The sequence below is a fragment of the Dasypus novemcinctus genome, chromosome 19 (genome assembly GCF_030445035.2).
Source record: "Dasypus novemcinctus isolate mDasNov1 chromosome 19, mDasNov1.1.hap2, whole genome shotgun sequence".
Classification (NCBI taxonomy): Eukaryota; Metazoa; Chordata; class Mammalia; order Cingulata; family Dasypodidae; genus Dasypus; species Dasypus novemcinctus.
This window is the reverse complement of record NC_080691.1, coordinates 40,118,509-40,145,758: the sequence shown is the minus strand read 5'-3', so window position 1 is coordinate 40,145,758 and position 27,250 is coordinate 40,118,509. Positions and strand designations below refer to the sequence as shown.

At 61.2% G+C, this 27,250-nt stretch overlaps 2 protein-coding genes across 2 annotated transcripts; one reads left to right on the top strand and one right to left on the bottom strand.

Moving 5' to 3' along the window:
* Window positions 1-1,105: 1,105 nt before the first annotated feature.
* SELENOM (selenoprotein M) lies at window positions 1,106-4,203 on the top strand. Its single transcript, XM_058281676.2, has 5 exons — window positions 1,106-1,425; window positions 2,698-2,733; window positions 2,911-2,945; window positions 3,313-3,391; window positions 3,859-4,203. Exons 1-5 carry the CDS (start codon window positions 1,291-1,293, stop codon window positions 4,015-4,017), a joined length of 444 nt encoding a protein of 147 aa, XP_058137659.1. The 5' UTR covers window positions 1,106-1,290; the 3' UTR covers window positions 4,018-4,203.
* A 202-nt stretch (window positions 4,204-4,405) lies between these two features.
* SMTN (smoothelin) lies at window positions 4,406-26,529 on the bottom strand. The gene is given in 23 exon segments (XM_058281675.2): window positions 4,406-4,708; window positions 8,619-8,770; window positions 9,299-9,315; window positions 9,318-9,365; window positions 9,368-9,414; window positions 9,705-9,878; window positions 10,847-10,910; window positions 11,114-11,176; window positions 11,275-11,439; window positions 12,594-12,669; window positions 12,756-12,929; window positions 15,890-16,062; window positions 16,246-16,767; window positions 16,850-16,921; window positions 17,541-17,613; window positions 17,700-18,014; window positions 19,025-19,122; window positions 19,216-19,294; window positions 19,415-19,489; window positions 19,491-19,509; window positions 19,827-19,975; window positions 24,762-24,892; window positions 26,371-26,529. Coding segments are annotated over 22 exon segments (2,757 nt in total). The 5' UTR covers window positions 24,813-24,892; window positions 26,371-26,529; the 3' UTR covers window positions 4,406-4,557.
* Window positions 26,530-27,250: the final 721 nt, after the last annotated feature.

Sequence of the window (27,250 nt, the reverse complement as noted above, 5' to 3'; positions counted from 1 at the left end):
CATTAGGCATAGTTGGCACTGCATCCGAAGTTGGCCAGACTTTTAAGGAAGGGCCAATGTTTTATTTTTATTTATTTTTTAATCAGAAGGGAAAAAGAAGAGAACAGTAATGGCGAATAAATAATAATTTATCCAGCTTGGATTATATTTGTCTTTATACCAAGCTGTTGTAAAATATTTTTTTTTTTTTTTAGATACTGGGGGCTGGGGATTGAACCTGGGAGCTGGTGTGTGGGAAGCAGACACTCAACCACTGAGCGACCTCAGCTCCCCCGAGCTGTTTTTTTGTTTGTTTTTGTTTTGTTTTGTTTTGTTTCTAAGAGGTACTGGGAACGGACTCCAGGACCTCCCAAATGGGAAGCAGGAGCTCAACTGCTTGAGCCACATCCACTTCTCTAAAATCTATTATTTTATTTATTTTATTTTATATCTTATTTTTAATGGACCATGAGGCCCAGGCAGGCAAAAACGCTAGGGCTCAGGAAAATCATAATGCATGACTGGCTCCACATTGAGAAGGATTCAGAGTTCCAGTCTAGACTCAGGGAAAAAGAGCATAAAAGGGAGAGTGTCATCCTGATTTAGTCATCTGTGGTCTGGTCACAAAAGCACAGTGACTTTTGTGGGTTCGAATCTCAGAGTCACCAATTTGATCCCTTTTCCTTCTTAAGCCTGATTCTTAATCTGCAAAACCAAGCTCTTGGGTCTTTGTGAAGAAAGGAATGAAATAAAAATGAAAGCTATCACATAGTGTTTTAAAGAGTCTTACATGGAGTAACTCTTTTATTCTCCCGAACCCCACGGGATAGGGAATATTCTTATCTCCAAAATGTGAGCTCCGGAGACTCGAAACCTTTATGGGCATTTCTTTCAGAGAAATAAAACACAAACAAGGATCCCCACCCCAGGCCTCAGTTTCCTCATCTACAACTCGAGGATTTGGCTCAGAAATTCCAGCGTCGATCCGCGTCCCTCCCGCGCCCCCTGCCGACCTGAGGTGGCGCTGTGCGGCCGCATCCTGCAGGGGCGTCCACGCTCTCTGTCGTCAAGAGGGAGCGGGGACACTTGGGACACAGGAAGTGAGGGCTGCAGGGCCAGACGGGAGCCCGCGCCGCGCCGGGAGCAGGCAGGAGGACCCTGCACAGGCCTTAGGGAGCCCAGGCGCGGAGGCGGGAGGGCTCGGGGGCGGGGTCTCTGCGGCCCCGGGGCGGGGCCACCCGCGGGGCCAGACGTGGCGCAGAGGCCGCGCGCTTCGGGTCCCGCCTGCGGATTCTCTCCCTTCCGGACCCGATGGGCCTCCTGCTGCCTCCCGCGCTGCTGCTGCCGCTTCTCGCGGCGCTCGCGGCCCCCGCCGCCGCCGCCGCCGCCACCACCTTCCGGCCCGATTGGAACCGTCTGCGCGGCCTGGCGCGGGCCCGGGTAGAGGTGAGCGCCCGGCCCCCAAGTCCCCGACTATGGCTCCACAACCCTGCGGCCTGTTTGACCTGGGATCACCTCCCACCCCGGCTCCAGGACCCTGCCCGAGTTCTCCCAGCACTGGCACCATCCCTCCCGCTCCCTAACCACAGGATGCCTCGGCACCCACCACGGAAAATCGAGACACCCAAGACCTTGAGGCCTGGAACCCCTCTTCAGCCTCCCATTCCTGCCGGACAACCAACCCCCAGAAACACAGGCCCTGCCCTACAACTCTTCTCCCATCCCGGGACTCCCCCAAATCTGCCCTTGGGCGCCCAACTCAATATCCTCTCCATCACTCCACTTTTTCCTGGAATTCCTCCCCCACACCGGTTCCACGGCTTGGGGTTTCAGAGGGTCTCTCTTCTTCATCTGGGAGAGATTTTTCTGGGCGCCTTCCCCCCCCCCCCCCCGCCCCCCCCCCCATAAAGGAGCCAGAAGGGAGCTGGGAATCCTGTTGCCAGCACTTACTATGCAGACTAGCCCCACTCCCCACAAACGCTGGAAAATTCCCTGCCTGAGTCTGCCTTGCTCTGTGACTTGGACCATCACAGCCCCTCTGAGCCTTAGTTTTCTGTCTGAAAAAGGGGAGAAAAGGATGCTGGGTACTGGAATGGATAGTCCTGGAGTCTGGACTACTGCTGGGACGTGCCTCCCCCCTCCCTCCATCAGCAGGGAATGCAGAGAGGAGCCCTCCCAACCCCCATTTCAGGAAAGCAACAAGATGGTCCAGTGGGACTGGGCCGCAGGTGGCAGGGAGGACCAGCTGAGTGGGGTAGGGTAGGGACCAGATGATGGATGTCTCTAATGGGTGCCCCCAGGGCAGTTCTAAGCTGTTTCCTTGTGGTTTGTCTCTACCTTGAAGTTCTGGGAGCAGAAGGCCAGCCAGGCCTAGGTCTCTGCTGCCTGAGAGGCTTATTTCTCTTGGGCATTGAGAGGATGTCAATGAGTCACCAGTCAGTAGGAAGCATAAGCAAGAGCTCTGAGGCCGGCAAGCCTTTGGGTGTCTGTCTTTTCCCCTCTTTTTCCCTGGTTGACCTTAGGCCTCAGTTTCCCCATCTGTATAACAGTGTCCCATATGCCCACAAAGGGCCTCCATCTCCTTCACAACCTGGTAACTGCTGCTCCAGGGTTAACTCACAACCTGGCTTAAGGCTGAGATGAAGGTGAAATGGCTTTTGGGGTGTGGTTGGGGCAGATGTAGGGGCTCCTGACCTACTCCATTTTGTCCCTCTCCAGACCTGTGGGGGATGACAGCTGAACCGCCTGAAGGAGGTGAGTTTGAAGGAAGGGGTCCCTAGTTTTGAGTCCCTTGTGGGGTGGAAACACAGCCCCAATGACTGGGTGAGGGAGGACCCATGGGCTGGGGGTCAGAAGCCCATGTGACCTCATGGACCGGAGTTTGCCCAGGACTTTGGAGTCATGTTCTCTGATGCTCTGGTTCCTTCCCAGGTGAAGGCCTTCGTCACCCAGGACATCCCATTCTAGTATCCTTCCTCCCTTGTCCTGGGGGAGGGCGAACGGGGAGGGAGCCTGGGAGAATCTCCTCTCCCTTAACTTCAGAGCTGGGGCTATTGTTTTCCTCTGACAGTGGAATTGATTGTAGTGCCTGGCCGAGGAGTCTGAGGTGGTCTCTGAACCTGGCGGCCTCCAGAGATTGATTGATGGTGTCTGCCTCGGGCATCCGCATGCAGTGAGGGTCATTTTTACCTCTGAGTCTTCATTTCCTCCCTTGTAAATGGGGATCCCGGGCACAGCGTAAGCGCCCAGCAAAGGCGGCTGTGCTGCACATCAGCAAGCCCCAAAGAGTCCTGCCACCTCTGCCCACCGCTACCCCCTTAACACCGCCCCCAGCCACAACCTGGTGATGAAACACCTCCCGGGGGCCGACCCCGAGCTCGTGCTGCTGGACCACCGCTACGAAGAGCTGGAGGTGAGGCCGTGGGGCGGGGCGGGGCGGGGCGGGGCGGGGGCGGGGCCCGACGCGCTACGAAGAGCGGAGGTGAGGCCGTGGGGCGGGGCGGGGGCGGGGCCCGACCGCTACGAAGTGCTGGCGGTGAGGCCGTGGGGCGGGGCGGGGGCGGGGCGAGGGGCGGGGTCCGACGCGAAACGAAGAGCTGGAGGTGAGGCCGTCGGGGTCGGCCCGAGACGCTCACCCCGCCCTCTTCCCCCAAGCCCTGGGGCCGGGCGGGGGCGGGGCCCGACGCGCTCACCCCGCCCTCTTCCCCCCAGCCGTGGGGCCGGGCGGGGGCGGGGCCGGGCGGCGGGGGCGGGGCCCGGCGCGCTCACCCCGCCCTCTTCCCCCCAGCCGTGGGGCCGGGCGGAGGCGGGGCCCGGCGGCGGGGGCGGGGTGAGGGGCGGGGCCCGGCGCGCTTACCCCGCCCTCTTCCCCCGCCTCAGCGCATCCCACTGAGCGACATGACCCGCGAGGAGATCAACGCGCTGGTGCAAGAGCTCGGCTTCTACCGCAAGGCGGCGCCCGATGCGCCCGTGCCCCCCGAATACCTGCGGGCGCCCGCTAGACCCGCTGAGGGCGACCCGGACCGCGCCGACCTGTAGGACCCGGCCGAGGTGGAGCCATCCTGCCGGAGACCCGGGGACCGAATGAAGCGCTCAGCGGCCCGGGAGCATCTCCCTCGCTGAGGGCCGACGCCCTGTCCTAGGGCCGGCGTGGGTGAGGTTGGGGGGCTCCTCCCCAACCCCCTTTCTTCCCACCCTAGCTCCACTAAACCTTTTTGGCCTTCACTGAGGCTCGATTCCTGCCTTGCCGCGGGCGGGTGGGGAGGGAGGTCCGGAACGGAGCCCCTGGAGTACCCGGGGGAGACCTGCTGCCTTGCCTGCCTGGCTCTGGCCGGGTCAGGGCTCGGGCTCCTGGCGGGGAGGTGCGGGCACACCTTCCCGAGCTGCCCTCCATTCATCCCCCAAGAATGCCAGAGAGGAGTCAGGGTCGTTGAAAACCAAATAATTTATCAAAACGCTGCGTGTAGGGGTGGGGGGTGGGGTGTTGCGACAGACAGGGCAGCGGTGGGCAGGCGCACGGGGAGAGAGCGGTGCCCGGGGGTGGGGTGCGGGCGGCACCCGGGGTGCCGGCGGGGAGGCCTAGACGTTCTTGCCGCGCAGGCGCAGCTCGTGGCGCCGCAGGTGGTTGTAGAGCGACTGCACATAGGTGAAGACGCACTTGGGGTCGGGCTTTTTGCCCATGATCATCATGTCCTCCACCTCCACCAGGGGTACGCAGTCCACCAGCATCCTGTGGGGAGGGGGCACGGGGATGGGCATCAGCGCCAGCCACGCCCCTTTATCCCCGAGGTCTTGCCTTGCCGCAGCCTGCGGGTTCTTCCACAAACTCCAGACTCTTGACCGACTGAATGGGGGAAAGCCTTCCAGAAAGGCTGGAGACCTCAGGCTCCACTCATCCAAGCCTGGAAGCATCCCCGTGGGGGCGCGGAGCCAGGCAGGTGGAGGCAGCGATGGAGACAAGGCAGGGCTAGGTGCTGGTGGATAATTTTCCTGCAGCCCGGGGGAGGACCCGCCTCCAGACCCCGCCCACGTCCTCTAGGGAGAGGATGTGGCCCCCTGAGGCACACTCCACCAGCACAGGCCTTTCTGCTGAGATTGCACTAGAGGCCTTGCCACTGACAAATCTTCCTCGGTGACCAGTATGGCCCATGTCCCTCTGGGCCCCTGAAGATGAGTCCACCAGCTGCCTGGCCTGGTCCTTCCTGCAAGAGGCTCAGGAAGCTGTGTCTCTGCCCCTGGAACATCCCTGCTACATGAGATGGAGGCCAGGGAATGTGAGGGGACCCTCATGTCTCACCTGCCTCGGGTAGAGCAGGAGACACAGATGAGGGTCCCAGCCTTACTCGGGGCAGGGCCACCCTTCTGTTTAACCTCCAGAGTGCTTTGCTGGCGGTACTTTACAGACAGGGAAACTGAGTCACAGAGCACAGGAGCTCTTTGTTTCAAGACTCACAGCTAGGTGGGTTCAGGGCATGGACCCAATGGAACCCTGGCCTCCGGCCCTGGGTGTTGCCTGGTGCCATCTTCCTACTCTGGGTGGGAGTGGGTTGTGGCTGCTAAGCAACTGACAGCCCCAGAGCTGGAGCTGGAGTTGGCTCCTTGGCTTCATTTCCCCTTCTAGAGCCTGCCTTGCTCCCTCCTGCATCTTCCATGCCTGGCACATAGTAAGCACTCACTCAGTTGAATGAGTGTCTCCTTCAGCAGGAAAGGCAAAAGGGCAAGAATTGCTCCTATTTCTGATGGTCTAGGACCACTTCCTATCCTGTACCTTCCTGGTCAAACCCGGGACCTTGGTGGGGCAGGGACCTATAGGGCTGGTACCTCTTCTCCATCTCGCCTGGATTCCTTCAGGGAAGAAGCTAGGGAGGCAGGAGGCTTCTATTTCAGCTCAGGCTCTACCGTGGTCTAGCTGTGGATGCTAGATAAGGCCCTGCCCTGTTCTGTGACTCAGTTTCCCCATCTTTATAACAGTATAGTCATTCCCTGCCTCACTTGAGATGTTGGAAGCACTCAGGGTGAGTGAGGGGTTCTTAGCTTTTCTGATGGTCTGTGTGCCCTTGGGGTCATCCCTTTCCCAGCCTGGGCTTATTTCCCGACCTGTCCTACAGCAGAGAGGCAGCCTTTTTCTGCAGAGGCTTCTTCCAGCTGTGACTATCTCCCCGGGGGATCCTGTCCTCCCTCCCCCAACCTGTAGCTCCCTCCCACCCCTGGTGCCTTCCCTAGAGACCTTATAAAGCCATTGTTTACATTGGGGCTCAGGGCTCAGGGCTCAGGGCTCAGGCTGCCCCAGCGACAGGCCAAACAACTTGAGCAACAGGCAACGAGAGCAACAGCACAGCTGAGTCACACTTTCCAACTGGATCCAGGCCGGGCTGGGCCCCTCTCCTTCCAGGCCAGCCTGCTGGGCACAGCTCCTGAGTCCATATATGACCTGGAGATAGCACCCAGTTCATCCTCTCCTCACCTGCACTGCTCCTCTGAGTAATATGTGTGGACATGTGGATCGCCTCCCCACAATGGCTCCAGGCGCCCAGGGGCATCTGAGTACACTCCTAGTTCTGTCCCTGACTCAAGCTAGTTACATCAGGCAATCTCCTTGCTCCCTCTGGGCTTTTCTTTTTTCTTTTTTCTTCTTTCTATAAAGTAGGTGGGAGAGCTGCAATGGGGCAAGGAAAAGAACCACTGAACAGGGAGTCTAGAGCCTGAGTTTCTGGCCCCAGTTTTTGACCTAACGCCCCCTCCCTCCCTGAGCTTCTGGTCCTTACCCGGACAGTTCAGGATCTGAATTCTCTCCTGTGGCCCTGAGGCAAGCAGACCGGAGAGGAGATGCCATGCTGACTTGAGGATTCCCCAGCCAGAAACTTCTGGTTGAACCAGCACTGCTCTTGAGCCCCCTCCCCGGAGCATGGCACCACTCAGTCCCCAAGGCCCAAACTAGAAGCCTCCCTCAGCCTGATCCATCTGGAAGCCTGTTGCTTCAGCTTCTTAAGCTGCTCTAGCTGTCGAGTCCATCACCTTCCACCCCTTCCCTCATCCTGCACATCCAAGGATTGTTCTAGAATGCTAATCTGACCACACCCTTCCTCTTCCTTTATGGCTCCTATGGTCCTCAAGAGGAAATTTAAACTTTACACCGTGGCCCCTTTCCCCCCACCCCTCACACCCAGACTAAACTTTCTTCCTTTCTGGGAAGTGCAATGGTATTGTTCTCTCTCCTGGCCAGCTCTGTTACTGGCTGATCTCCTTGCCTAGAATTCCCTCTCCCTCCATTAGCCTGAACTTGTTTGTACCTTTTTCAGACGCTGTCCTGAGCCTGCAGCCCAGGCCAGGTGCCTCCTCTGGGCTCTCCTGTCACAGTTCCACTCACCTGGCTCATCACTGCCCACTGGGGAGAATGGTCTCCTTTCCTAGGCCCTGAGCTACCAGACAGGACCTCCCTGCTTCTCCCCACCTCCCGGGCCCCTCTCTCTGCCCTGCTGAGCAGATTCTGGTGAAACGAGCAGGTGGGCAAGGCAGCGTTTCTCACCGTGGGGCCCCGAGCAGGGGTTAGGACTTTTTGGTTTTTACCAGCCCCTTCTGGACCAGACAGCGGTAGAACTCCTGGATGTACGTGTACACGCACTTCCAGTCAGGCTCTCGAAGCCGCACCATGTCCTCTGTGTCCAGGAGCTGCGGGCAGTCCGCATGAGTCCTGGGGAGGGTAGGGGCCGGGAAGGGGCAGGGGGGGTGGGCCCAGATGGGGGAGACGGGGGAAGAGGCAGAGAAGAGAGAAGGGAGAACAGAGACACACACACAGAGACATGAATTCAGTTACGTTCTCGTGCTGCAGCCTGCCAGCCCCCCGCATGCCCCCTCCCCATCGTGACGTGCCCGCTCACTACTGGTCACTAAGGGTGTGCAATGCAGACAGGGGTGGAGGACCAGACCAGTCACAGGTGCAGAGAACTCTTGGGGCAAGCGGGAACATGGGGTAGGGTGGGGGGCAATGGCGCCGGAGTTGGAGACGAGGGCTGTGCCCCAGGGTGGGGAGGAGGCAGTGAGGGAGGCGTGAGAGGAAGTGGGGGGAAGAGGAAGAGGAAGAAATCTGGGGGAACCAGGAAGAAAAGGGGAGAGAAAGAAAGACAGATGGAGGAGGGTGCTGAGGGTGAGGTGAGCAGAGGGGGCAACGATTCCAAAGTGGAGGGCTTGCCGGTGTCCTATATAAGCCTCTGGCAGCACCTATATAGGCTGGACGGGCACGGTGCCCGGGCCAGGAGCCTCCTTTTGGAATCTCCAGCCGGGACCCCGTGGGAGCAGGAAGCTCTGATGACAGTAGAAAGAGTAGGACAGAGAAACGGAGAGAAGGAGAAGGAGCCGAAGTGAGGAAGGAGGGGATTTGGACAGGGCCACCTGGTGGGCCTCAGACTGGGCTGGAAGGCGGGCCTGCGGCTCCTTCGTTCCGGCGGACACCTGGCACACGCTCAGCAGCGGGCAGGTGGGGTGGAGAAGGATGGGGGCTCTTTGGGGAAGTGGGGGGTCTCAGCCACTGTCTGACAGTGTGGCTGACTGGCTCCAGGGGGGCCTCAGAGCAGCTGGGCCTGCCCCAGATGCCCAGCCCCAGAAGCCCAGCTGACACCAGCAGGCCCGGGGCCCACACTTACTCAGCGGACGAGAAGGCCACCTCAAAGTTCTGGCGCCGGTTTTGTGGGCTGAGCTGCCCATAGTCAAAGGCCTCAGGGAAGAAGTTGTGCACCAGGGCACAGAAGGCCATCCCATCGCTCCAGCTCGAGGAGAAGTTCTGGATGTCCACATGCTAAGGGCAATGGGAGGGCTGCTCAGGGCCCTGGGGGCCACCTCCCTGGTGGCTCCTACCTTCTAGCACTTGGGCATTCTGGGCTTAAGAGGCCCTGTGGCTTGCCCAAAGTTGCACAGTAGATGATCAGTGGGAACATAAGTCTTCTCCAACTCTGTCAACTCCAGAGCTGTTACTTAGGGGGACAGAGTAATCGAGAGGCCCTGTGCCACCCAGCTAAGACCACAGGCATGCCCTCAGTCACTCCTGCCCTGACCTCTAGGGCCTGACCCAGCCCTGGCATGGAACAATGAGAAGGGGACTCCAAGGATAGGATCTGGCCCTGAGTTGTGGGCCCTGCCACTTATTCCCTTATTCTGGTGTCTGAGGCCATGTTATGTGTCCCCTTTGGGTTTCAGTTTCCTCAGTCCATATGAAACTGTCCCATCTTTCCTTCCTGATCACATGGTGAGAAGGAACTCTGTCACAAGGGAGCTGCCTAGCAAGGGTCGGGGTGGCCACTGGGTGACCTGGCCTCACTAGGCTCACCTCGTAGCCACGCGTCTGGCCCGGCACCAGTCCAGCAACATCTGCTTGATGCTGTTGGCATTGGGACGCCGAAGCTGGTAGAGCGCTGCACGGCTACACGGGGACTGCCAGGGCTGCTGTGGGGAGCGGTGTTGAGAGCAGGGTCACGAGTATGCTGGAGGCGCCACCTCAATTTCCCATGGTGCGGACCCAAGGATTTGCCCCTTCCAAGACCTTCAGGCCCTTCTCATCACAGCAGGAGCCCAAGTCCCGCCCACCAGGGCTCAAGCCCAGCTTCCTGGCCCCACCCACCTCGGTTTAGGCCCGCCCACTACGGCCCAACTGGGCTTTCCCAGCTGCTGGCCCCGCCCATTTGGGCCTCATGCCCCGCCACCACAGCCCAGCCTGGGGGCGGGGGCGTACTCACCCCGCTGGGCCCTCCTTCTCCAGCTTTTGGATCATGGCCTTGCGCGCCTGGGAGGCTGACGTCTTAGGAAGGCTCTGCGCCTTCATCAGCTCTTTCTTCTTCTCTGCCTGGCGTTTCTCGAGTGCCGCCAGGCTGCCGGGTCGTGGACTGGTCTGGTCCTCGCGGTCGAAGATGCTGAGGGAGATGAGGGGAGGGGGTGAGGACGGTTAGCCCAGTGGAGGAGGGCTGCTAGGTCCCGAGCCTCAGCTCCCACTCGCCGAGGGGAGGGGTCGTGCCACGTGCCCCACGGACCCCTCCCCCACGGGGAGCTCCACGACCTGCCTAGCTGGCCACAGAGGATGGTATCCTTCACACCCACTTTACAGGGGATGCTGAGGCTCAACTGACAGGAAGCAGGGAGCCAATCCGACCCCAGGGATGTTCTGAGAAGGCTCATTGAATGGTCAAGTTCTAGGTGAATTCAGAGTCTGAGCACTTATAACTAAATGCTGACCCGCATCATATTAGCAATAATCGTAATAACGACTCAAGTCTGTTGCACATTCATTTCCTGCATGCATTTTAAACATCACAAAAGAGAGGAGCCCTTGCCACTTTCATTAAAGATGAAGAAACTGAAGTTCCTGGTAACAACTTGCTTAAGATCCCAGAGCACGACGGGTAGAGCCGGGACTTGAATGCAGATCCCTCTGGCTCAGAGTGCTCGGCCACCCTGGGTTCCCAGCCTGGATTCTGTCCCTGGCCCGGCTTTCTGACATCCTCCATAACATGGGCGCTCAGCCCTCTCTCACTGGGCTAAGGTGTGAAGGAGTTCCACGATCTTGGATGAAGTTTGCAGATATTGGGAAGCCGTGTTGCCACCAGGCAGGTCAGTGTGGCAGGCGGGTCCTTCTAAGGGTTCATGCCATGGCTGCCACCCAGGGCTGTGAGAATCTGAATGAGTATCTGGCCTCGCTATGTCTGCCTCCTTCCGGGTCCCGCAGCTGACAGATGGGGGACAATGTGAGCAGGAGTGGGAGTCTGGCTCCCACGCTATCCCTCCCTGGCTATATGCCTGTCACCTCCTAGCACTTCTGTAGAACAGATGTGCGGCGCGGACCTCTCTGTGGTTGGAGGTGGGGGGTGTGTGTGCACACGCTCACCTGCCCATCTTCTTGGAGGAGGAGGAGAAGGTCTTGGTTTGTACCATGGTGCTGCCACTGCCATCTACAAAGAGGGGGCAGGGGAGCATGGTGAGGTCTGGGCTGGGTTCAGGCTGGGGGTTGTTCAAGGAGACTGTGGTAGCCACAGATGGAGAGAAGAAAGTGATGGCGGGACAAAGAGACAGGCAGGCAAAGGCATGGAGAAAGAGCTTGAGGTAGCGCCTGAGGAGGCGGCAGACAGGCTTGGGCGATGCCAGGCGGCCTTACTCTCCGAGTGCCTCACGAAGCTCGACTCCACTGTGGTGGTACGGGCCGTCCGTGTGCCATCATCTGGGGAGGCAGAGGGTGAGAGAGAGTATGAGCGGTACAAGGGCCAGCACGGAGGACGTGGGCCCACCCTGAGCCCCAAGCCCTGCTGGGTCCCTTACTGGAGTGGACGAGCCGCTCAGTCTTGGTGACGGTGCTGACAGCTGAGCCGTCGGCCGCCCGCTGGCTGTGCCGCGTGGTGGTCTCAGTGGCCGTGTTGCTGCGGCTGTCCCCTGGCCGGGCCCGTGCCTCCTGCAGCCGCCGTTCCCGCTCTTTGTCCCGCTGGTCTGGGTGGGGGGGGGGGTGCCCCATGCATACCCAGAAGGGCCGCCAAATGCCCACACAACATGGACATGCAGACACATGGGGCACAGAACATGGGGTGAAGGGCGGCTTGTTAGAAACGCTGACCCAGGGGGTAAGGGCCCCTCTCGGAGCAGCTGGGGCTTAAGGGATAGTTATAAGTTGGCAGGGGGGTGGGAAGGTGACAATGCACTCAGGCAGATGAGAGGGATTATGGAGTAGTGGAAATCAAACAGGGAGTATTTGGATCCAAGAAGGGATTTTCTGTGGGAATGAGTAGCTGAGCCAAGAGGGATTATCCAGACTAGGGAGGGAGGAGCTAAGGTCAGGGCAGGAGAATGTGGGTTAGAGCCAGAGCTGAGTGGCCCATCAAAAAAGGGGGAGAACAGTAGCTAGGGGAAGGGATATTGAGATCCAGGGAGGGAGTAATTGGAAGTACCTGAGAAGCATTTGGATCCAGGGAGAGAGTAGCTGAGAGAGAAGCTGGGGAAGGGAATAATTGGGCCTAAGGAAGAAGTAGATGGATTGGGATAGAGGCAGAGGCAGCCATCAGTGGGTTCTGAAGGAAGCAGCTAGATTTAGAGAGGGAGTAATCGAGAGTATCTAGAGAAGAAATGAGTCTAGAATCTGAGGAAGTATGCATTTGGGAGAAGAAATAGCTGTTGCAGGGAAGGTGAAGCTGAGTGGGGTCAAGGCTAAGGTGGCCATCAATAGACCTCAGTGGGAGAGGAGCAGCTGGGAGAAGGAGAATCTGGGTTCAGGGAAAGAGTAGTTGAAAATACTTGGAGAAGCAGTTGGATCAAAGGGGCAAGAGCTGGGAGAGAGAAAGGAGTAATTAGATCTAGGAAGGAGAAGAGAAGCTGGTTGGGGGCAGTAACTAGTGCAACCATCAGTGGACCCAGCAGAGAAGCAGCTAGGGAAGGGAGCACCGGGATCCAGGGGAAGGAGTAGCCAGGTGCAGGGAGGGATTATCTGAATCCATCAAGAAAATAGCTGAGTGAAGAAACAACTGGGTCCAGTCAAGAAGAAACTATGAAGGGCAGTTGCCAAGCTGGAGTAGACATATATGGATCCCAGGGGGAGGAGAGAAGCTGGGGAATGGAGCAGCTGGATCTCGTGTAGGGTACTGGCTCTCTACCTCTCTTCTTTTGCCGGAGCTCACGTAGCACAGCCCGGATGACCCTCCGCTCTTCAAAGTCCGTGGTCTGATCCAGCTGTAGACAGAGCCCTGGCATTGCCCACCTGGTGCTTGCTGATCCCTGTCCCCTGCCAGCCACTAGCCCACCAGATCCAGCCCTACCATCTTGTCCAGGACGCCCTCATCCTCGATGGCCATCAGCTCCTCTGCGCTCAGTGGGCCTCGTCTCTCTGGTGCTTTGTCAACCCGGGCCTGCTCGGCACCGTTCGCCACTTCTACCACCACAGAGGAGGACTCTACTGGTTCGGGCTCCATCTGCAGAGTCGGGGGCAGGGGCTGGGGAGGGCATGGGCTTTAAGCAGGGCTGTGGGTAAAATCAGCCATGCCCCCAGTAGACAGGGCAACAGGCCCTGGAGTAGCTGGTACATCTGCCAGCCTGCCTGCCCAGGGATGGCCATGTTGGTCTCTGGTTCAGAGAGGAGGCACTGACAGCCTATTGTAGGGGTTTCTCATGTACCCAGAATCATTTAAGTACAGGTAATAATGGCAATAATTCAGTAGTAAACATTGTCTAAGTCTTAGGGGTTTTACTGTCCCTATTTAACAGCAGGGAAAACTGAGGCTGAGGGTAACTGAATGACTTGCCAGAGTCTCTCTATAAAGGTGAGGCAGCCCGTGGCTGGCCTAAGCCCTGAGCCTGAGTTCTTTCTGCAGCTTCACTCCCAGGCAGGCTCTGCTCTGTCCTGCCAGTTCTCAAGGTCCTCCTGGGCCAGTGCCCAGGCAGCACATGCCACCCCTCCCCAAGGGGGCTGGACCAGGGCCCGCAGGCTCCTGACCAGGTGTCTGGCTGCGGCTGCCCCGGAGCCAAGTCCTCTCTCAAGTCCTGCCTGTCCCTCCTTCCCTCGACTCCCCTACCCCCACCCCCACTGGGAACCACCCTCTAAGGTTCTGCCTGGCCTCCCCACCCCTCTCAGGGCATCTCCTTAGTCCCCTGCAGACAAGTCCCTGGCCCAACTGTCACAGCCCCTCCCCTCCTGGCAGGGCCTCTCTGCCCGCCTGTGCGGGTAAGGAGAGCCGTGATGGCAGCTGTTTCGGGGAGGCTGGGGTGGGGCTGGGGGCTGGGCTGTGGCCAGGGGCTGCCAGGGCAGCCACCACGCGTGCCCCGGGGCCAGGAGTTTGGCACCTTCATGCCCATCTTGGAGCACTAGAGTCCCCGTTCCCTGTACAGATAAGTAAACTGAGGCTCAGGGAAGGTGGTGGCATACCTCAGGTCACTCAGTAGGGACAGAGCCTGGCTCAGTACTACCCCTCCCCCCAGCCCGGAGGGACTTACGAGACTGCCGCTGTGGGAGGGACCGGCGGAGGAGCGGCGGCAGGTGCTGAAGGCAGGTGGGTGGGCCACGGGGGTCCCAGCATCCTCGGCCGCTTCGAAGAGGGCCTCAGGGTCAGCAGCGGCCAGGAGCAGCTCACTGGGCTCCAGCTCCTGCTCGAGCGGGACCCCCAGCCGCAGGCTCAGCACCTCTACCTGCCTGCCCAGTGCATCCAGCCGCCGGCCCAGTGCCGCTGTCTCGGCCCGCAGCTCTTCGGCTGCCCGGGCCACTGGTTCCAGGGCTGCGGCAGCTGCCTCGGCTGCCTGGGTCACTGCCACCCGGCCTGCCTCAGCCACTGCCCGCAGTTCCTCCAACGCCTGGCCCAGCCGTTCCTCCAGGGCTGCGGCCAGCTCAGGCCCGGGCCCCGGTACCCCCGGCATGGTGCCACCAGGGGCTGTATGGGGGTGATGGTGGGAAGAGTGGCAAGGATTGCTGCCTCTGGCTGGCAGTGTCGGAGCCTTTGCAGCTGGTCCGAGGGCGAGGCAAGGGCAGCAGGGCCTGCTCCGCCCCTGCCGGCCTCCCAGCCTGCTGCCCGCCAGCTGGGGCTGTGGCCCAAATAGAAACCTATTCTGGGCTCCCTGTGGAGGGGGTAGTGGGGGAGGGATGGCCTGCCAAGCGGGTGGACGCCAGGCCTGGCCTTGGCCCTGAAGAGATCACAAACCCATGGCACTGCCAGGCTGCACAGGTTTTGAAGGATTACCATGGCCGGGGCCCCGTGCTCACAGGTGGGGAAATTGAGGCAGGGAAGGGGCCCAATTGGGCTACTGTCTACAGTAGCTGGGAGGACCCAGGTTTCCAGATTCGAGCCCACAATCCTTTGCCCTCACACCATGCTGCTTTAGAAAGCATTAGATGGATGGGGGGTAACAGAAGCACAGAGAGGTGGACTGAGCAATCTGCCATGACCAGCATCCCACTGGGCTGCCCATGGTGCTCAGATCTAACCACAGACTTAGAGAGCAAGAGCATTACAGGGGCATCATCTATGCCGTATTGGTTCTAGGTGGGGAGAGAGGTCACACAGTGGTGTGGGCCCTGGGGCCCACTCAGGCACCTCCCCCGCTACCCTGAGAGCCTCAGCCGATTCCTTCCCACTCCCTCAGCAGAGGGACCTGCTTTCTGGCAGAGGGAGGGGGGTGCCCTCTTTCCCTCCCCCTCCCCTGGTTACCCCTGACAAGGCCCAAAGCTGGCTCCAGCCCCCCCACCAACCCCTCCGGCTAAAGTCCTTTTCTGCTACCGGCGCAGCATATGGACCATTACCTGGGCAGCCGGTGGCCTGCTGGGGATCCCTTCCCCGGCAGAGCTCCCAGCTGGCCGGAGCCGGGGCTCAGGAATGAATAATGGAAGGGTGTGGCGTGTACGGTTCCCGCGGCACCTGCCAGGCTGAGGCTGCCTTCTCACCTGATCGGCGGCCCCTGCCTCCCCTCCCCGCATCAAGGCCCTCTGCCCGGCCACCACATGGATGCTGACGCAGATGCTAATCGCGCGCCTCCAGTCTCCTAATGGGCCAGGCTGAGCAGCTCTGAGCCCCGGGGCTGACGTCCAGCGTGGGCTAGGAGTTAGTTCACTGCAACTGCCACAGGATGAGCGGGGCAAGTCCCGACCGCCCTCCCTGAGCCTCAGTTTTCCCATCTGTTTGGTAGGAATGTGCAGACCACTTTTGGATCAAGGATCTGAGAGCAGCCTAAGGCCAGCTCTGAGGGAGCTTCTGGCTCCTCCTGGGGACTGATAGGATGGAAGTCTGGCTTTAGCTCTGCCACCAACTGGCTGGGACCCTGGGCAGCCACCATCTCTCTGTGGGCCTCGGTCCTTGTCCGTGCAGTGGGGAGGAGCGGGGCAGAGGAACCCTGCCAGCCCTACACCCCTGAGCAGTCGCTGGGAGGGTGACGGGTGCTGAGGCTGCTGGGGTGAGGGGGGTGCTCTCACCTTGATGCTGCAGCCTCCCCGGCCGCCGGGAGAGGCACGACTGAAGCTGGTGACGTGCGTGACGCTGCCCAGCCGGGCCAGGTTCCCGGGGCTGCTGACATGGGTGATGGTGCTTGTGCCCCCACTGCTGGTGCTGAAGAGGGTGGGGGGTGCCCGCAGTCCCAGCGTCAGCTCTGGTCGGGGGAGAAGGGCTGCTGTCAGGGTCAGGTGGGGCGAGGGCCATGACCAGCCCTGGTGGGTGGCGCCCCTGGCCCCGAGGGCGCCCCTGGAGAAGCCTCGAGCCCTGGCTGCAGCACCTGTCCTGGGCGCAGAGCTGGGCGGCCGCAGGTGCTCCTCCCGGCGGTGGGAAGGCCTACCTGCCCTCTGGCTGCCGGCGGGAAGCAGCACGCGGCCCGTGGAGGCCTGGCCACGGCCATCCTTGATCTCGATGGTGAACGTGGTCTTCATGCTGCCCCCTGGCTCGGCGGCGCCGGCGGCCACGGGCAGTGGGGCACTGGGCTCCTCTGAGCGGGCTGCGGGCCCCCCTGCTCCGTTTTCAAGGGGCCTGGCAGCCAAGCCCCGCCCTCCAGGGCCCTCCTCCCGGGGGCAGCTCCGAAGCTGGGCCAGGGGCCGGGCTGCTTCTCGCTGGTCCTTGCCGAGCCGGGAGGAGGTGTCACTGGGGCCTCTCGAGGAGGAGCCGCTGGAGGAGGAGGCAGGGGTGGTGCTGACCAGGGAGGGGCCCAGCAGCTTTGGAGGGGTCTGGGCACTGAAGGCCGTCCGGGTTGGGCCGTCCTGGAGCCCAGAAGCCATAGGCGAATCGGACGTAAACTTGCGGACACGGTCCAGCACGGAGCCAGCCCGCTGGAACACGGAAGGTCCACCGGCAAGGGGAGTAGGTTCTAGAAGGGAGAGGAGGGTTGTCAGTGGTGGGGTGGACGAGGGGCTGGCCGGAGACTGGGGGGTAGAGGGAATGGGTGATACCTCGGTTCTGGGTTGGCTGGCGGGGGCTGAGCACAGACAGGGAGTGTTGGCAGGGACGGGCTCCCTGTAGGTCTGGCAGGTTGGGGAGGGGGTGGCGGCCATGTGGGGAAAAGAAAGGACAGTGGGTGTGGGGGGGGTCCTCTTCTTATGTCCCCTCCCTCTCCACCTTCTCGGCCTCCCCATCCCCTTCTGCTGGGCCTCCCACCCAGCTCCAGGCGGCCCCACCCAGCTGCATCTCTCTTACAAGTACCTCCTTCCCCTCCCACGGACCCCAGGGTGACTTGGACACTCCCTGAGACTGGGGCTAGGCTCCGGCTGGAGGAAGGGTGCCCAGATCCTTCCAGCTGATGGTAATGGGGGGGATACCTCGCACCCCCCCTCCCTGGTCAGCACTGCCCATAGCTCCTGCAGAGAGATGGGTATACTCCCTTATTGGGGAAAAGAATGTGCCGGAGGCCTGTTGCCTTTCAAGGCTGCAGGGAGGCCTCTGGCCATGGGTGGGGGGGTGGAGGTGGGCCTGGCCAGGGGCGGGACACTTTGGGGGCAGTGGGGGGGTTGTGTCAGGGACTGCCCGGACCTGAGGAAGCTGCAGCTGCCCAGGCACAGGAGCCCGTCCTCCAAGCAGGAGGCCAGGAAATGGAGGCTGGGGGAGGGGAAACCTATAGCTCCCCCTGATGGGAGGGACCCTCACCTGTTCTCTTTGTGTGGGAGGGGCCTCCGGTCGGGCCTGGGGCAGCAGTGGGTTCTGTGGGACCAGGCAGGAGCTGCAAAGGATACGTGGCATGGGCAAGGACTGGCTCCCGGACTGGAGAGCTCACCTGCCTGGCATCCCTGCCCCATTCAGACTTACCTTGTTGACGACCTGCTCCTCAGTGCTGGCGGGGGCTGGCAGCTCCTGCGGCTCAGGGCTGGAAGCACCAGGGGAGCTGGGGGATTCGGTGCTGTCCGGACCCTCAGCTGCAGGGCGCTGGGCCTGGGCAGGCTCCAGTGGAGGCTCAGGGGAGGCAGTGGTGGGCGAAGTGGCAGGTGAGGCAGGCAAGCTGGGTGTGTCCCCGGACGGGACCCGCAGCAGGAGTGTCACTGTGGTCCCGTCCTGGCTGGTGGCCTTGGGGGTTGCGGGTGGCTTTAAGGCCTCCACCTTCTGCTCCCTTTCCTGCTTCGGCACCTGCAGAGGACCCACGGGTTGTGACTCAGGCTCCCCAAGCCTTGAATGTCACCCCCATCTGCTAAGGGTCAGGCCGGCAGGTGCCCAGGGCAGGGCATGCAAAGCGGAGGGGCCCGGCCTGGGTTCCTGTGGCCACGCCTGCACAAGCACAGGCGTTGGCACGCCACGGGCAGGACTTCCCAGCCTCCTGGCACCACCGTGCCAAGAACGGCTCAGAGAGGACTAGATCCTCGTGCCGTGGGTTGGGGATGGCAGGAGACCTGCTGGAGACTCCCAGCCTTAATAGACCCCTGAAGCCGAGGCCCTTGGTTCAGCTGGTTGATCAGGGGTTGGCATGGGGTCCCGCCGGCACTGGGAACCCAGGGGCCTCAGCTGGCTCCGAAGGGAATGGCCTGGACCATGCTAGGCTCATGCTGACCCCCCTCCCACCTGCAAGGCCTGACCTCCCACCCACCCTCTCCATAAAATAGAATCGATTGTGTGAACAGTGCCGCATGAGTCAGCCGGGGCTGACACGCAGCCCCTGATAAGCCGAGGTGAGGATGTGGACTGAGTCTGGAGGGTGAGGTCTCATGATGTGCAGGTTTAAACAGGGGAGGCTCCAGGTCAGATTTGCATTTCAGGGAGCTCCATCTCCTGGAGTGGAGGTGTGTTGGCTAAGAGAGGGTGGAGAGTAGGAGTGGAGGCCGGAGGTCAGCAGGGAGGGTGGCCAGGGCTCCCGGCTGGGCGAAGCTGTCCAGGGGTGGTAATGGGAGGCCAGGAATGTGGGAGCAATGTAGATAGGCTGGCTTGGAGGACAAGGCATGAGGAAGGCAGTGAGTCTAGAGCAGGTGTCATGTGGCCTGAAGCTGCCCAGGAGAGTGGGCAGTGGCCTGAGCTAGAGCCCCAGAATCCCCTGAACACAGGCGGGCTGCCCTCAGTCAAGTACCAGTCCAGCAAAGACACACCGGCTCTCTGTGCTGCTGGCATATGGGGGCAGGACACTGGGGCACCCTGCCCGTGCCCCTTACCTCACTCTGGTCCAGCCTGTGGGCTGCCCGCCCCTTGCTGTCCTCTCTTGAGCTGCCGTTGGGACGCCCGCTGCACAGCCTTCCGGCCAAGGTGGCGGCTGGAAGGGAAGGGGCAAGAGTCAGGCAAGTGGCCAGGAGGTGCCACGGGCTGCAGTGGGGCAGGGAGCGGGGGGCCATGACAGGGCACGTACCCTCAATCTCCTGGGCCCGGACGCGGCGGATGGCAGCTCGGATCAGCTTGCGTTCCTCATACTCACCAGCGCCTCGAAGCTGTGGGTGAGAAACGGGCCATGGGCGTTGGGCCGTGGAATTCAGGGTCTTTACCTGCCCTGCCGTCATCCTCCCGGGTCTGGCCCCTCCCTCCAAGCCCTGCTCTGGCCTGGGCCTCACCAGTGTGGTCAGCTCCTCCACATCGCTCATGGACTCAAGCCGCCTTGCCAGCCGTGCCAGGGCAGCCCGCTGCTCGGGCCTCCCGCTGCTCAGAGCTGCAGGGACAATGGGACCATAACCGCCACTGCCGTCAGGGCTGAGGGTGGGGACCCTTGGCAGAGGGCCATGGAGCTGTGTGCACTCTGTGACTGCACGCCGACGCTAATACCACACGCTCAGATGTGCCATCCACGTGGGGCATGGCCAGGACACGGAGGGGCACACAGACCATGCCGCACACATTGCCGTGTTTTCCAAATCTGTGCGTGCACTGCCGTTTGCATGCCACCCGTGGGCAGCAGACACACGTGGTCTCATGCCTTCCTGCACACACATCCCCTCCCACCTCCCTGTTCAACGCCCAGGCACTCACTGCAGCCAGTTCTCCTTGTTGTCCTGCCGCTCGGCACGGAAGCGCTTGGATGCCAGAGCCTCCTCCTCGCGCTCCAGTTCCTGCCGCTGCAGCTCCCGGATGGCCGAGCGGATGCGCCGCCGCTCTGCCAGATCCGCCGTGACCTCCAGCTGCGGGGCAGGAGGGGGCAAGGGGCCGGTCATTTTGGCTGCCAGGGATGGAGGGCTGGCACCGGCTGCCCACAGCTTTGCCTGGGGGCACAATGAGTGGCCTGTCTCTACTCCCTCTGCCCACGCCCTTCACGTGCCTTCCCACCCACCCAGGGTCGGGCGGAGGGGCGGGCAAGCCTCACCGTGCCAGGCATTCCTGGAGAGCCCACCGCGGTTCACAGAGCACCTACTGTAAGTGGTGCCAAGCTAAGCTCTCCTTCCTGCACTTCTTAAGAGCCCACAGGGAGCCATAGCCAAGGAGAAAGTCCACTTTGTGGGCCCCTAACAGTGTCCCTGCAGCACGGCAGGGTGGTTTGGCTGGCTGGAGCCTTCTCCGTGAGCAGGGGAGACTCCTCTGGCTTAGTCACAAAGCACCACAGGGGAGTGGCAGGCTGATTCACTTGGCGAAGATGAGGAAACTGAGGCAGGGGCAGGGACTCCTTGAAGGCTGGGCAAGAAGCTCAAGAGTCCTAGCTCCTGGCCTGGCTGGGGGCTACGTTTTGTTCCTTTTATTGGCCCTACCTTAGCCACCATCGCAGATACCAGGGCCCTGTGCAGATGAGGAAGCTGGCATTAGGAGATCATGCAGGCCACCGGAGAGCACATCCATGAGGGACAGGTGCTCTGACCAGCCTCTTAGTGCCTCTGTTCCTGGGCCATTAGGGGTGGCTGGTCCAACCAGATCTGGGAAAGGGCTAATCCCCTTGCCTCCTGAACACCTCCACCTGGCAGAGCCACCTCCCAGGGAGCCTCTGTGGCTCATGGGGGAAAGGAATGGCTCAGGAACCCCCAGGAAGGCAGTGACGGACAAGCCTCCAAAGTGAGTCTGGCAGCCCAATGGGAGTAAGGATAGGCAGGGTGATTTCCTCTGCCCTCACCCCATAATCCCTCATTGGCCAGGACCCAGGAGCCCTCTATCCCCCTCCCTTTCCAGCACTACCCACATCCCCTGGCCCCCCGCCTGGATCATTCCTTCCTGCTCAGTGGGAGGAGAGAGGGAAAAACATTTCAGCACGGAGCATGGGTTGGCCCAACCCAGCCATGAACCAGCTTGTTCCAGTCTAAAGAGTGGGAGAGTCTTGGGGGACAGAGCCCTCCCCAGGCCCTTCTGGCTCCACATTCCTGAGGTTTAGGTCAGGAGGCCTGCCTATGGGTGGGGCTAGAACTCCCAAATGGCTCCAGCTCCTGTTCAGTCCTGGCTGGGTGGCCAGGGGCTGGTCCCTTAACCTCTCTGTGCTTTGTTTTCACACTTGTTCTACGGGACAATGGCCTCAGGCCAGTGAGTGGGGGCAGGAGAAGTAACAAAGGGTTCCCCAGGATAGCTGGGGTTGCAGTAAGCATCAACTTCCTGCTTGATTTCTGCAGTCAAGAGGAGGGGGAGAGAGGAGAGCACAGCTGGGAAGGTCAAGATACCCAGAGGCATCAGCAACATTTGTTAAACACCTGACTGTGGGCCAGACCCTGTGCTGGGCAGCCCCCTGCTCTGGCCTGGGCCTCACCAATGCAGTGAACTCCTCCACATTGCCTAATCCCACAAAATCCCCAGGAGGGATTTTATGAGATGTTCTAATCCCATAAAATCTCTAGGAGGAGGCACATATCCTAATGCCACAAAATTCCCAGGAGGGGACACTTTATTAGTCCCATTTGATGGATGAGGAAATTGAGGCTCAGGGAGGGGGAAGTGAAAATGGGAGTCACTTGTCTATATGGGAAACACCATAGTCAGGACTTGAATGCAGGTCTCTCTGACCCTGGGCTGACGACAACTCTCTCATGTCAGGGGCCTTGAGGACACTAGCAAGAGTTTACACTCGTAGTGCCCTGAGGCCTGGGGGAACCTACCGTGAGAGAAGGGGTCTAGGGAGAACGAGACTGGGCTCCTGGGAGGCTCACCTCTTCCCCAGTCTGGCCTGGCCTCAGGTCCATAGTCCCCCATGGCACATGTAGAGTTTGGGGGCCCAGGGGTCAGTTGGTCCAGTCCTTTCTGTGCAGAGGGTAAACTGAGGCCCAGAAGTGCAACGACTAACCCTTTGTCCCCTGGGTCCCCTTTCGCAAAACCCAAGGCTCCAGAGACGGGGCCCCTGAAACACGTGTGATGTGAGGACCCGGCCACTTCTGCAACCCCTGGAACCTCCATGTCTACATCTGGAAAATGGAACCGTCAACCTACACCCCCTCGGGCGGGGCAGGGCTAGAGAATGGACAACTTCATTCCACTGCTCACCCTCCCAAGTGACCCTTCCCTGCGGCTCTGGAGGCAAAGGTCCACCCACAGTGTTCCTGCTCTGTCCTGCGTTCCCCGCCCTTTCTGGCCCCACCGTACTGTTTGGAGGGGGTTGTGGGGGGAGAGGAAATACAAAGCGCCATTGTCTCTGCAGGGGGCGGAGGGCAAGGGGATGGGGCGGTTTCCGAAACAGTCAGTGAAATTCTCCCGGGAGGAAAGAGGGCGCTTCCTCCTCCGGGGGGGGGGCTCAGGTCTCCGGGTCCTTTCTATCCTCGTTGCTGGGGACGTCAGGCAGGCCACCGCGCCACCCTGGACCTCAGTTTCCCCACCAACGCATGCGAGGGGACGCCCCAGGCGATGCTGGCTCAACCCCCAGTCAAGTGCAGTGAGGACTCGCCAGGGGGCGCTGAAGGCCTCCAGGCTCCGGAGCCGCGCTCCCGCCCCGGGGACCGCCCAGACCTCTCCCACCCAGTCCCGCACTAGGTGCTGGGGGCGAAGGCTTCAGACACGACCCCCACCCCCGCTACCGCGTGCATTACCGCCTTCGTCTAGAGAGAGGAGATGGGTTCGGAGAAGTAGAGCAGCTTCCCCAAGCCACCCAGCTAGTGATTGCTGGAGTCGGAACTCGAACCTGTCACCGTGGAGAAGGCGCACGCGGGGCGCGACCCTTCCCCTTCCCGGCTCCGCCCTCCGGAATGTGCGGGAGCCGAGGCTGGAAGCGGCCCACAGGGTCCCCGCATCCCCCTGACGCGGGGGCGCGGGCCGGGAAGAGCGGGCCCAGCTTTCCCCTATAAGGCCCGTCCCCGCAGGGAGGAGCCCGGCCCGGGACAGCCCCGTTCCTGCCACGAGGCCGGCGGGGACCCGGCCTGGCGTGCGGGGCCGGGTGGGGGCAGCCCGCGGCGAGGGGCGCGGGGCGGAGTCTCGTTTGCGCTTTCCCAGGGAAGTGGGCCGGGGTGGACGGACTTCAGCCTGCCCGGCTTCTCTGGAACCCTTTTCCGGCGCCCCAACCCGGCATGGGGTGAGGCGCGGCGGCTGGAGAGCCCCGCGCCCCAGCGTGGTCCCCGTGGGGTGGGGTTACTCTCAGGGCTTCTCCGGACAGCCCTGGCTTTCCCTGTCTCCAACCTTCGGCCTCCACTATCCGCGTCAGGGCTCTGCCTCCCTGCGGAGAGGTCGAGCTGAGGTAGGGAGAACTTCTGGAAACCCCACCCCACTCCTTCCTGCCCACAGGCGGCTGTGGCAGTGGCGGTCACGCACTGGTTGGAGTGGCTGGGACCAGTCGTCGTGTCGGAAACACGCCCTGGCCCGCCGCCCCCCCCCCCCCCTTTCCCGGCCTCCAGGAGAATGGTATGGGGGTGGGGGTGGGTCACCTGCCTTCTCCCAGGGAAGGTAAATCTTTAATTTCCCCTCTGGGCAAGGGTCAGGGGCTGGGGGTGGGGCTGGCAACCGGCCTGGCAGGTGAGCACACCCCTGCCCTGCAGGTTGGTCTCCCCCAGCCTCTGCGCATGGGGGGGTGGGGGTAGATGGGACTCTTAACTGTGACCACCCACGAGGGACCAGGCAGAGGCCCCACTCTTAGGAGGGTCCACCCAGGGGGGCTCCTGGGTTTCCCACCCCACTGCTAACAGCCCAGACTGGCACAGGCCCACCCCCCTGAGAGCTCGCTCCCCTTTCATCCCTGCTGCTCCCAGCCCATCCCCCCCCACCCCCCCAAGAGAAGAAGGGGAAAGGAAAAGGCAAGGAGAAGCCCTCATTCTCCCCTGTAAGACCTGGCCCCAGGCCTCCTTCCATCTCCCTGTCAACCCTGGGATGTGATCACTTCCCCCACCCCCTGCCCATTTTACAGGTAAAGAACCTGAGGCTCAGAGTAGAAAAACAACAGGCCTGAGTCATAAGGAACCCCAGGTCCTGCCTTTTTCCTCTGTGTCCTTGCAGCCTTGACTTTTCCATTACCCTTGGTCCCCGGCATGGTCCCATCAGGCTCTGAGCCTGTGAATTGCCTCTCCTACTTGGGGCACAAAAGTCCCACCACATCTTGTCCTCCTTGGCCTGGCCAGTAAGCCTCATAGTCTAAAGGAATACCGGCTCTGGAGTTTCGATCCTGGTGCAGCCACTTCCTCGCTGAGTGCCCTAGGACAGACGATTTCACCTCTCTGAGCCGTGTGTCCTCCCAGCCCTGCCATGCCCGGGCATTTTTCATCACTGCCGCGGTTATCATTTGGCCAGCCTCTGGGGGTGGCCATTGCCCAGACTGTTGCTCAGGGGAGGCAAATCCAGCTTCCCCACACTGGTGGCTGCCCATGGCAGTTACTGTTTAAACAGGTGGCAGCAGTAGGGGCCAAGGGCTGAGGCGTGGACCGGCACATACCATGGGGTACTCTACGTTGGCCACGCGGAACCAGCCTAGTTTTCTCTCCTCTTCACCCCAGTCACCTCCTCCTGCCAGCTAAGAGGTAGCCAGGATGAGCCCTGCTTCTCAGGCCTGGCTCATATACCCCACAGTGGGATGATGGGGTCACTTACCAGCTTCCTCAGGGCTCCCTCGTCCAGCCCAGCCAAGGCTTCGTCCGCCATCTTGCTGGCCCCTAGCTCCGTCCGTCCCCTCCTGGTGAGTTCCCCAATGCCTGTGGCACCCAACGCCAGTTGATGGGGTTCTGCAGGAGGACAGACACATGGGTCAGCACTGTGGGGGTCTCCAGAAACTGCAAGTACGTGGACTCTGCTTTGGTTTCCCTCTCTGACCTGCGAGTATCCGTTGCTATCCCATTCTTGCTCCCTGGGAATTTTCCTTTGCTCTAGGTTGGTCTGCTGGAAAATTCACCAAACCAAGGTAGAGGTCTCTGGTTCTAGCCCTGCCCCCCTCTGCCGCCAGCCTGCTGTGTGGCCGGCCAGCCCTCATCCTGTCTGAGCATCAAAGAGGGAAAGCAGGGACCTGGGCTGAGAAACTTGGGCCCAGCAAGGGTCACCCAAGCTGTGCTCACCACCAGGGGGTGCCCGTCAGTCTCCACAGTTTCCTGCCCCACCCACCCATCCCCAGGGCCTGCCCAACCCCCACACATCCCCAAAGCTCAGCTGGCTGTGGGCTGAGCCCAAGGGCCTGCTGCCACTGCCATTCCCATGACCCCACAGGGCTTGTCGGTGGTGTATTCCAATTCTGGGAGGCGCAGCCCTTTGCGCACACCCCTCTCCCTGACCCTCCAACTCCATGAAGCGAGCTGTCCAGGCACCTAGTTCCTCCTGCCAGTTCACACACTTAGTGTTCAGTCCCATGCTGGGAGGTCCCTCGGAGGGTGACCTGTCCAGCCCCTGGGACTTCAGGCAGGCAAACCGAGAGCCTGGGAGAGGACCAGGGATTTGTCACAGGGAGAAGGAGGAACCCAAAGACCCAGGTGTTCCCAGAAGGTAGGGAGGGATTTAATAGAACAGGATACCCCTCTCAAAGTGGACCCCTAAGTTCTAGGCTCCCATCCCAGCTGTCTCCTTTCTGTAGCCCAAATATCCTTCTGGAATTTGGTGACTGAAATGGCTCCAGGACTGCTCCCCCTATTCCTGACGACTCATTCCTCGGTCACCCCCAGTCACTTGGCGAGTCACCCCATCCGGTGACTGGGTCTGGGGTGGGTGGGGGGGATCCTGACCCACACAGCTGGGGTTCGATGGACTCTGCCTGTTCAAGTCGGCTCACTGCCCCCATCCCTGTGGGCTAGGACCTTCCCCCCTCCATCTGTTGGGGTCCTTGCCTCTTACCTACCCCAGTTTGTCTGGGATAACCCCCCAGGATTGTGGCTCAGCAGTTATCACCAGTTGCTGTAAGACGCATCCTCTAAGGAGCAGGAGTCCGTGATGGCTAAGTCACCGCTGCCCCCTCCAGTCCCAGATCTCCCCGCCCCAGTCTGGGGACTGTGAGGACCCTCGGAACTGTCCGCGCGAGCTTCCTCAGGGCATGTGCCCCACAGAGGAGCGGCCCTGGGTGTCCTTCCCCGCGGTCTGAGAACTCTACGCTAGATCCTAGGGCTTCCGGGGATGGGTGGGAGACCCTGCAGATGTGGGAAGTCTCAGAAGCCCTGTCCAGATATCCGGGTTCCAGCCCCTCCCAGACCCGAGCGAGGTAACCCGAGTCCCGCACACTCACCTCTCAGTCCGGCCCGTCCGCCCGGCGCGGGCTCGGGTTGCCTCGCTCGGAACCGCACAGGTGACCGAGGGATGGACAGGCGGGAGGCGCCGCGTCCAGGGACCCCAGACCCGCTCAGCAACCGTCCCTGGGACCGTGTGAGCGCCGCCTGCCCAGCCGCGCCAGCGGCCCCGCGGGCCCCGCCCCGCCCCGCCCTACCAGCCAATCCCCGGGAGGGTCCCGCCCACTCCCGCACCCCATTGGGGAAATTCAATTTGACGGCCACGCCCCGAGGGAAGCCCCGCCTCCGCGGGCCGCTGAAGTTGAGGATTGTAGTCCCGGGGCTGCAGTCACTGAGGCCTGCGCGGGTCAGGTAGGAGCCTGCTGGGGGACGCGGGCTCTTCGCCCAAGTCGAGGAGGGGCGCCCTGAACCTGGGTAAGCGGCCCGAGGTTGTCCGAGCCGTGGAGACTTCAGGACAGCCCCTCCCCGCCCTACTCTTTGTTCGGGAGGCCGTGTCCTCTCCCTCGACTCCGCCCCTCTCAACGTCAGCGTTTGGGCCCCTCGGTCCCGAGGCCGCTTTCCGGACACCTGGGCCAGGGTCACCTCAGAGCAGGGACTGGCAGCACCTTGCTTCTGTGCTGGAGTGCCCGGGACCGTTTCAGACAGAATAGGCTCAAGCACACAGCACCCTTTCTCCAGCCTACACACTTTTGCACGCTTCTCCCTTCCAAGCCATTCAGGGTCTGTTTCTTGGACAGCAGGAGTCGAAGTCCAGGCTCTTATTCAACAGATGGAGGAAATGGAGGCCCAGAAAGAGTTGACCCGTCCACAGCCACACAAGGAGTCAGCCAGGGGATCCAAGATTTCAGTGCCACCAAGCAAAGCCATTCCATCTCCAGT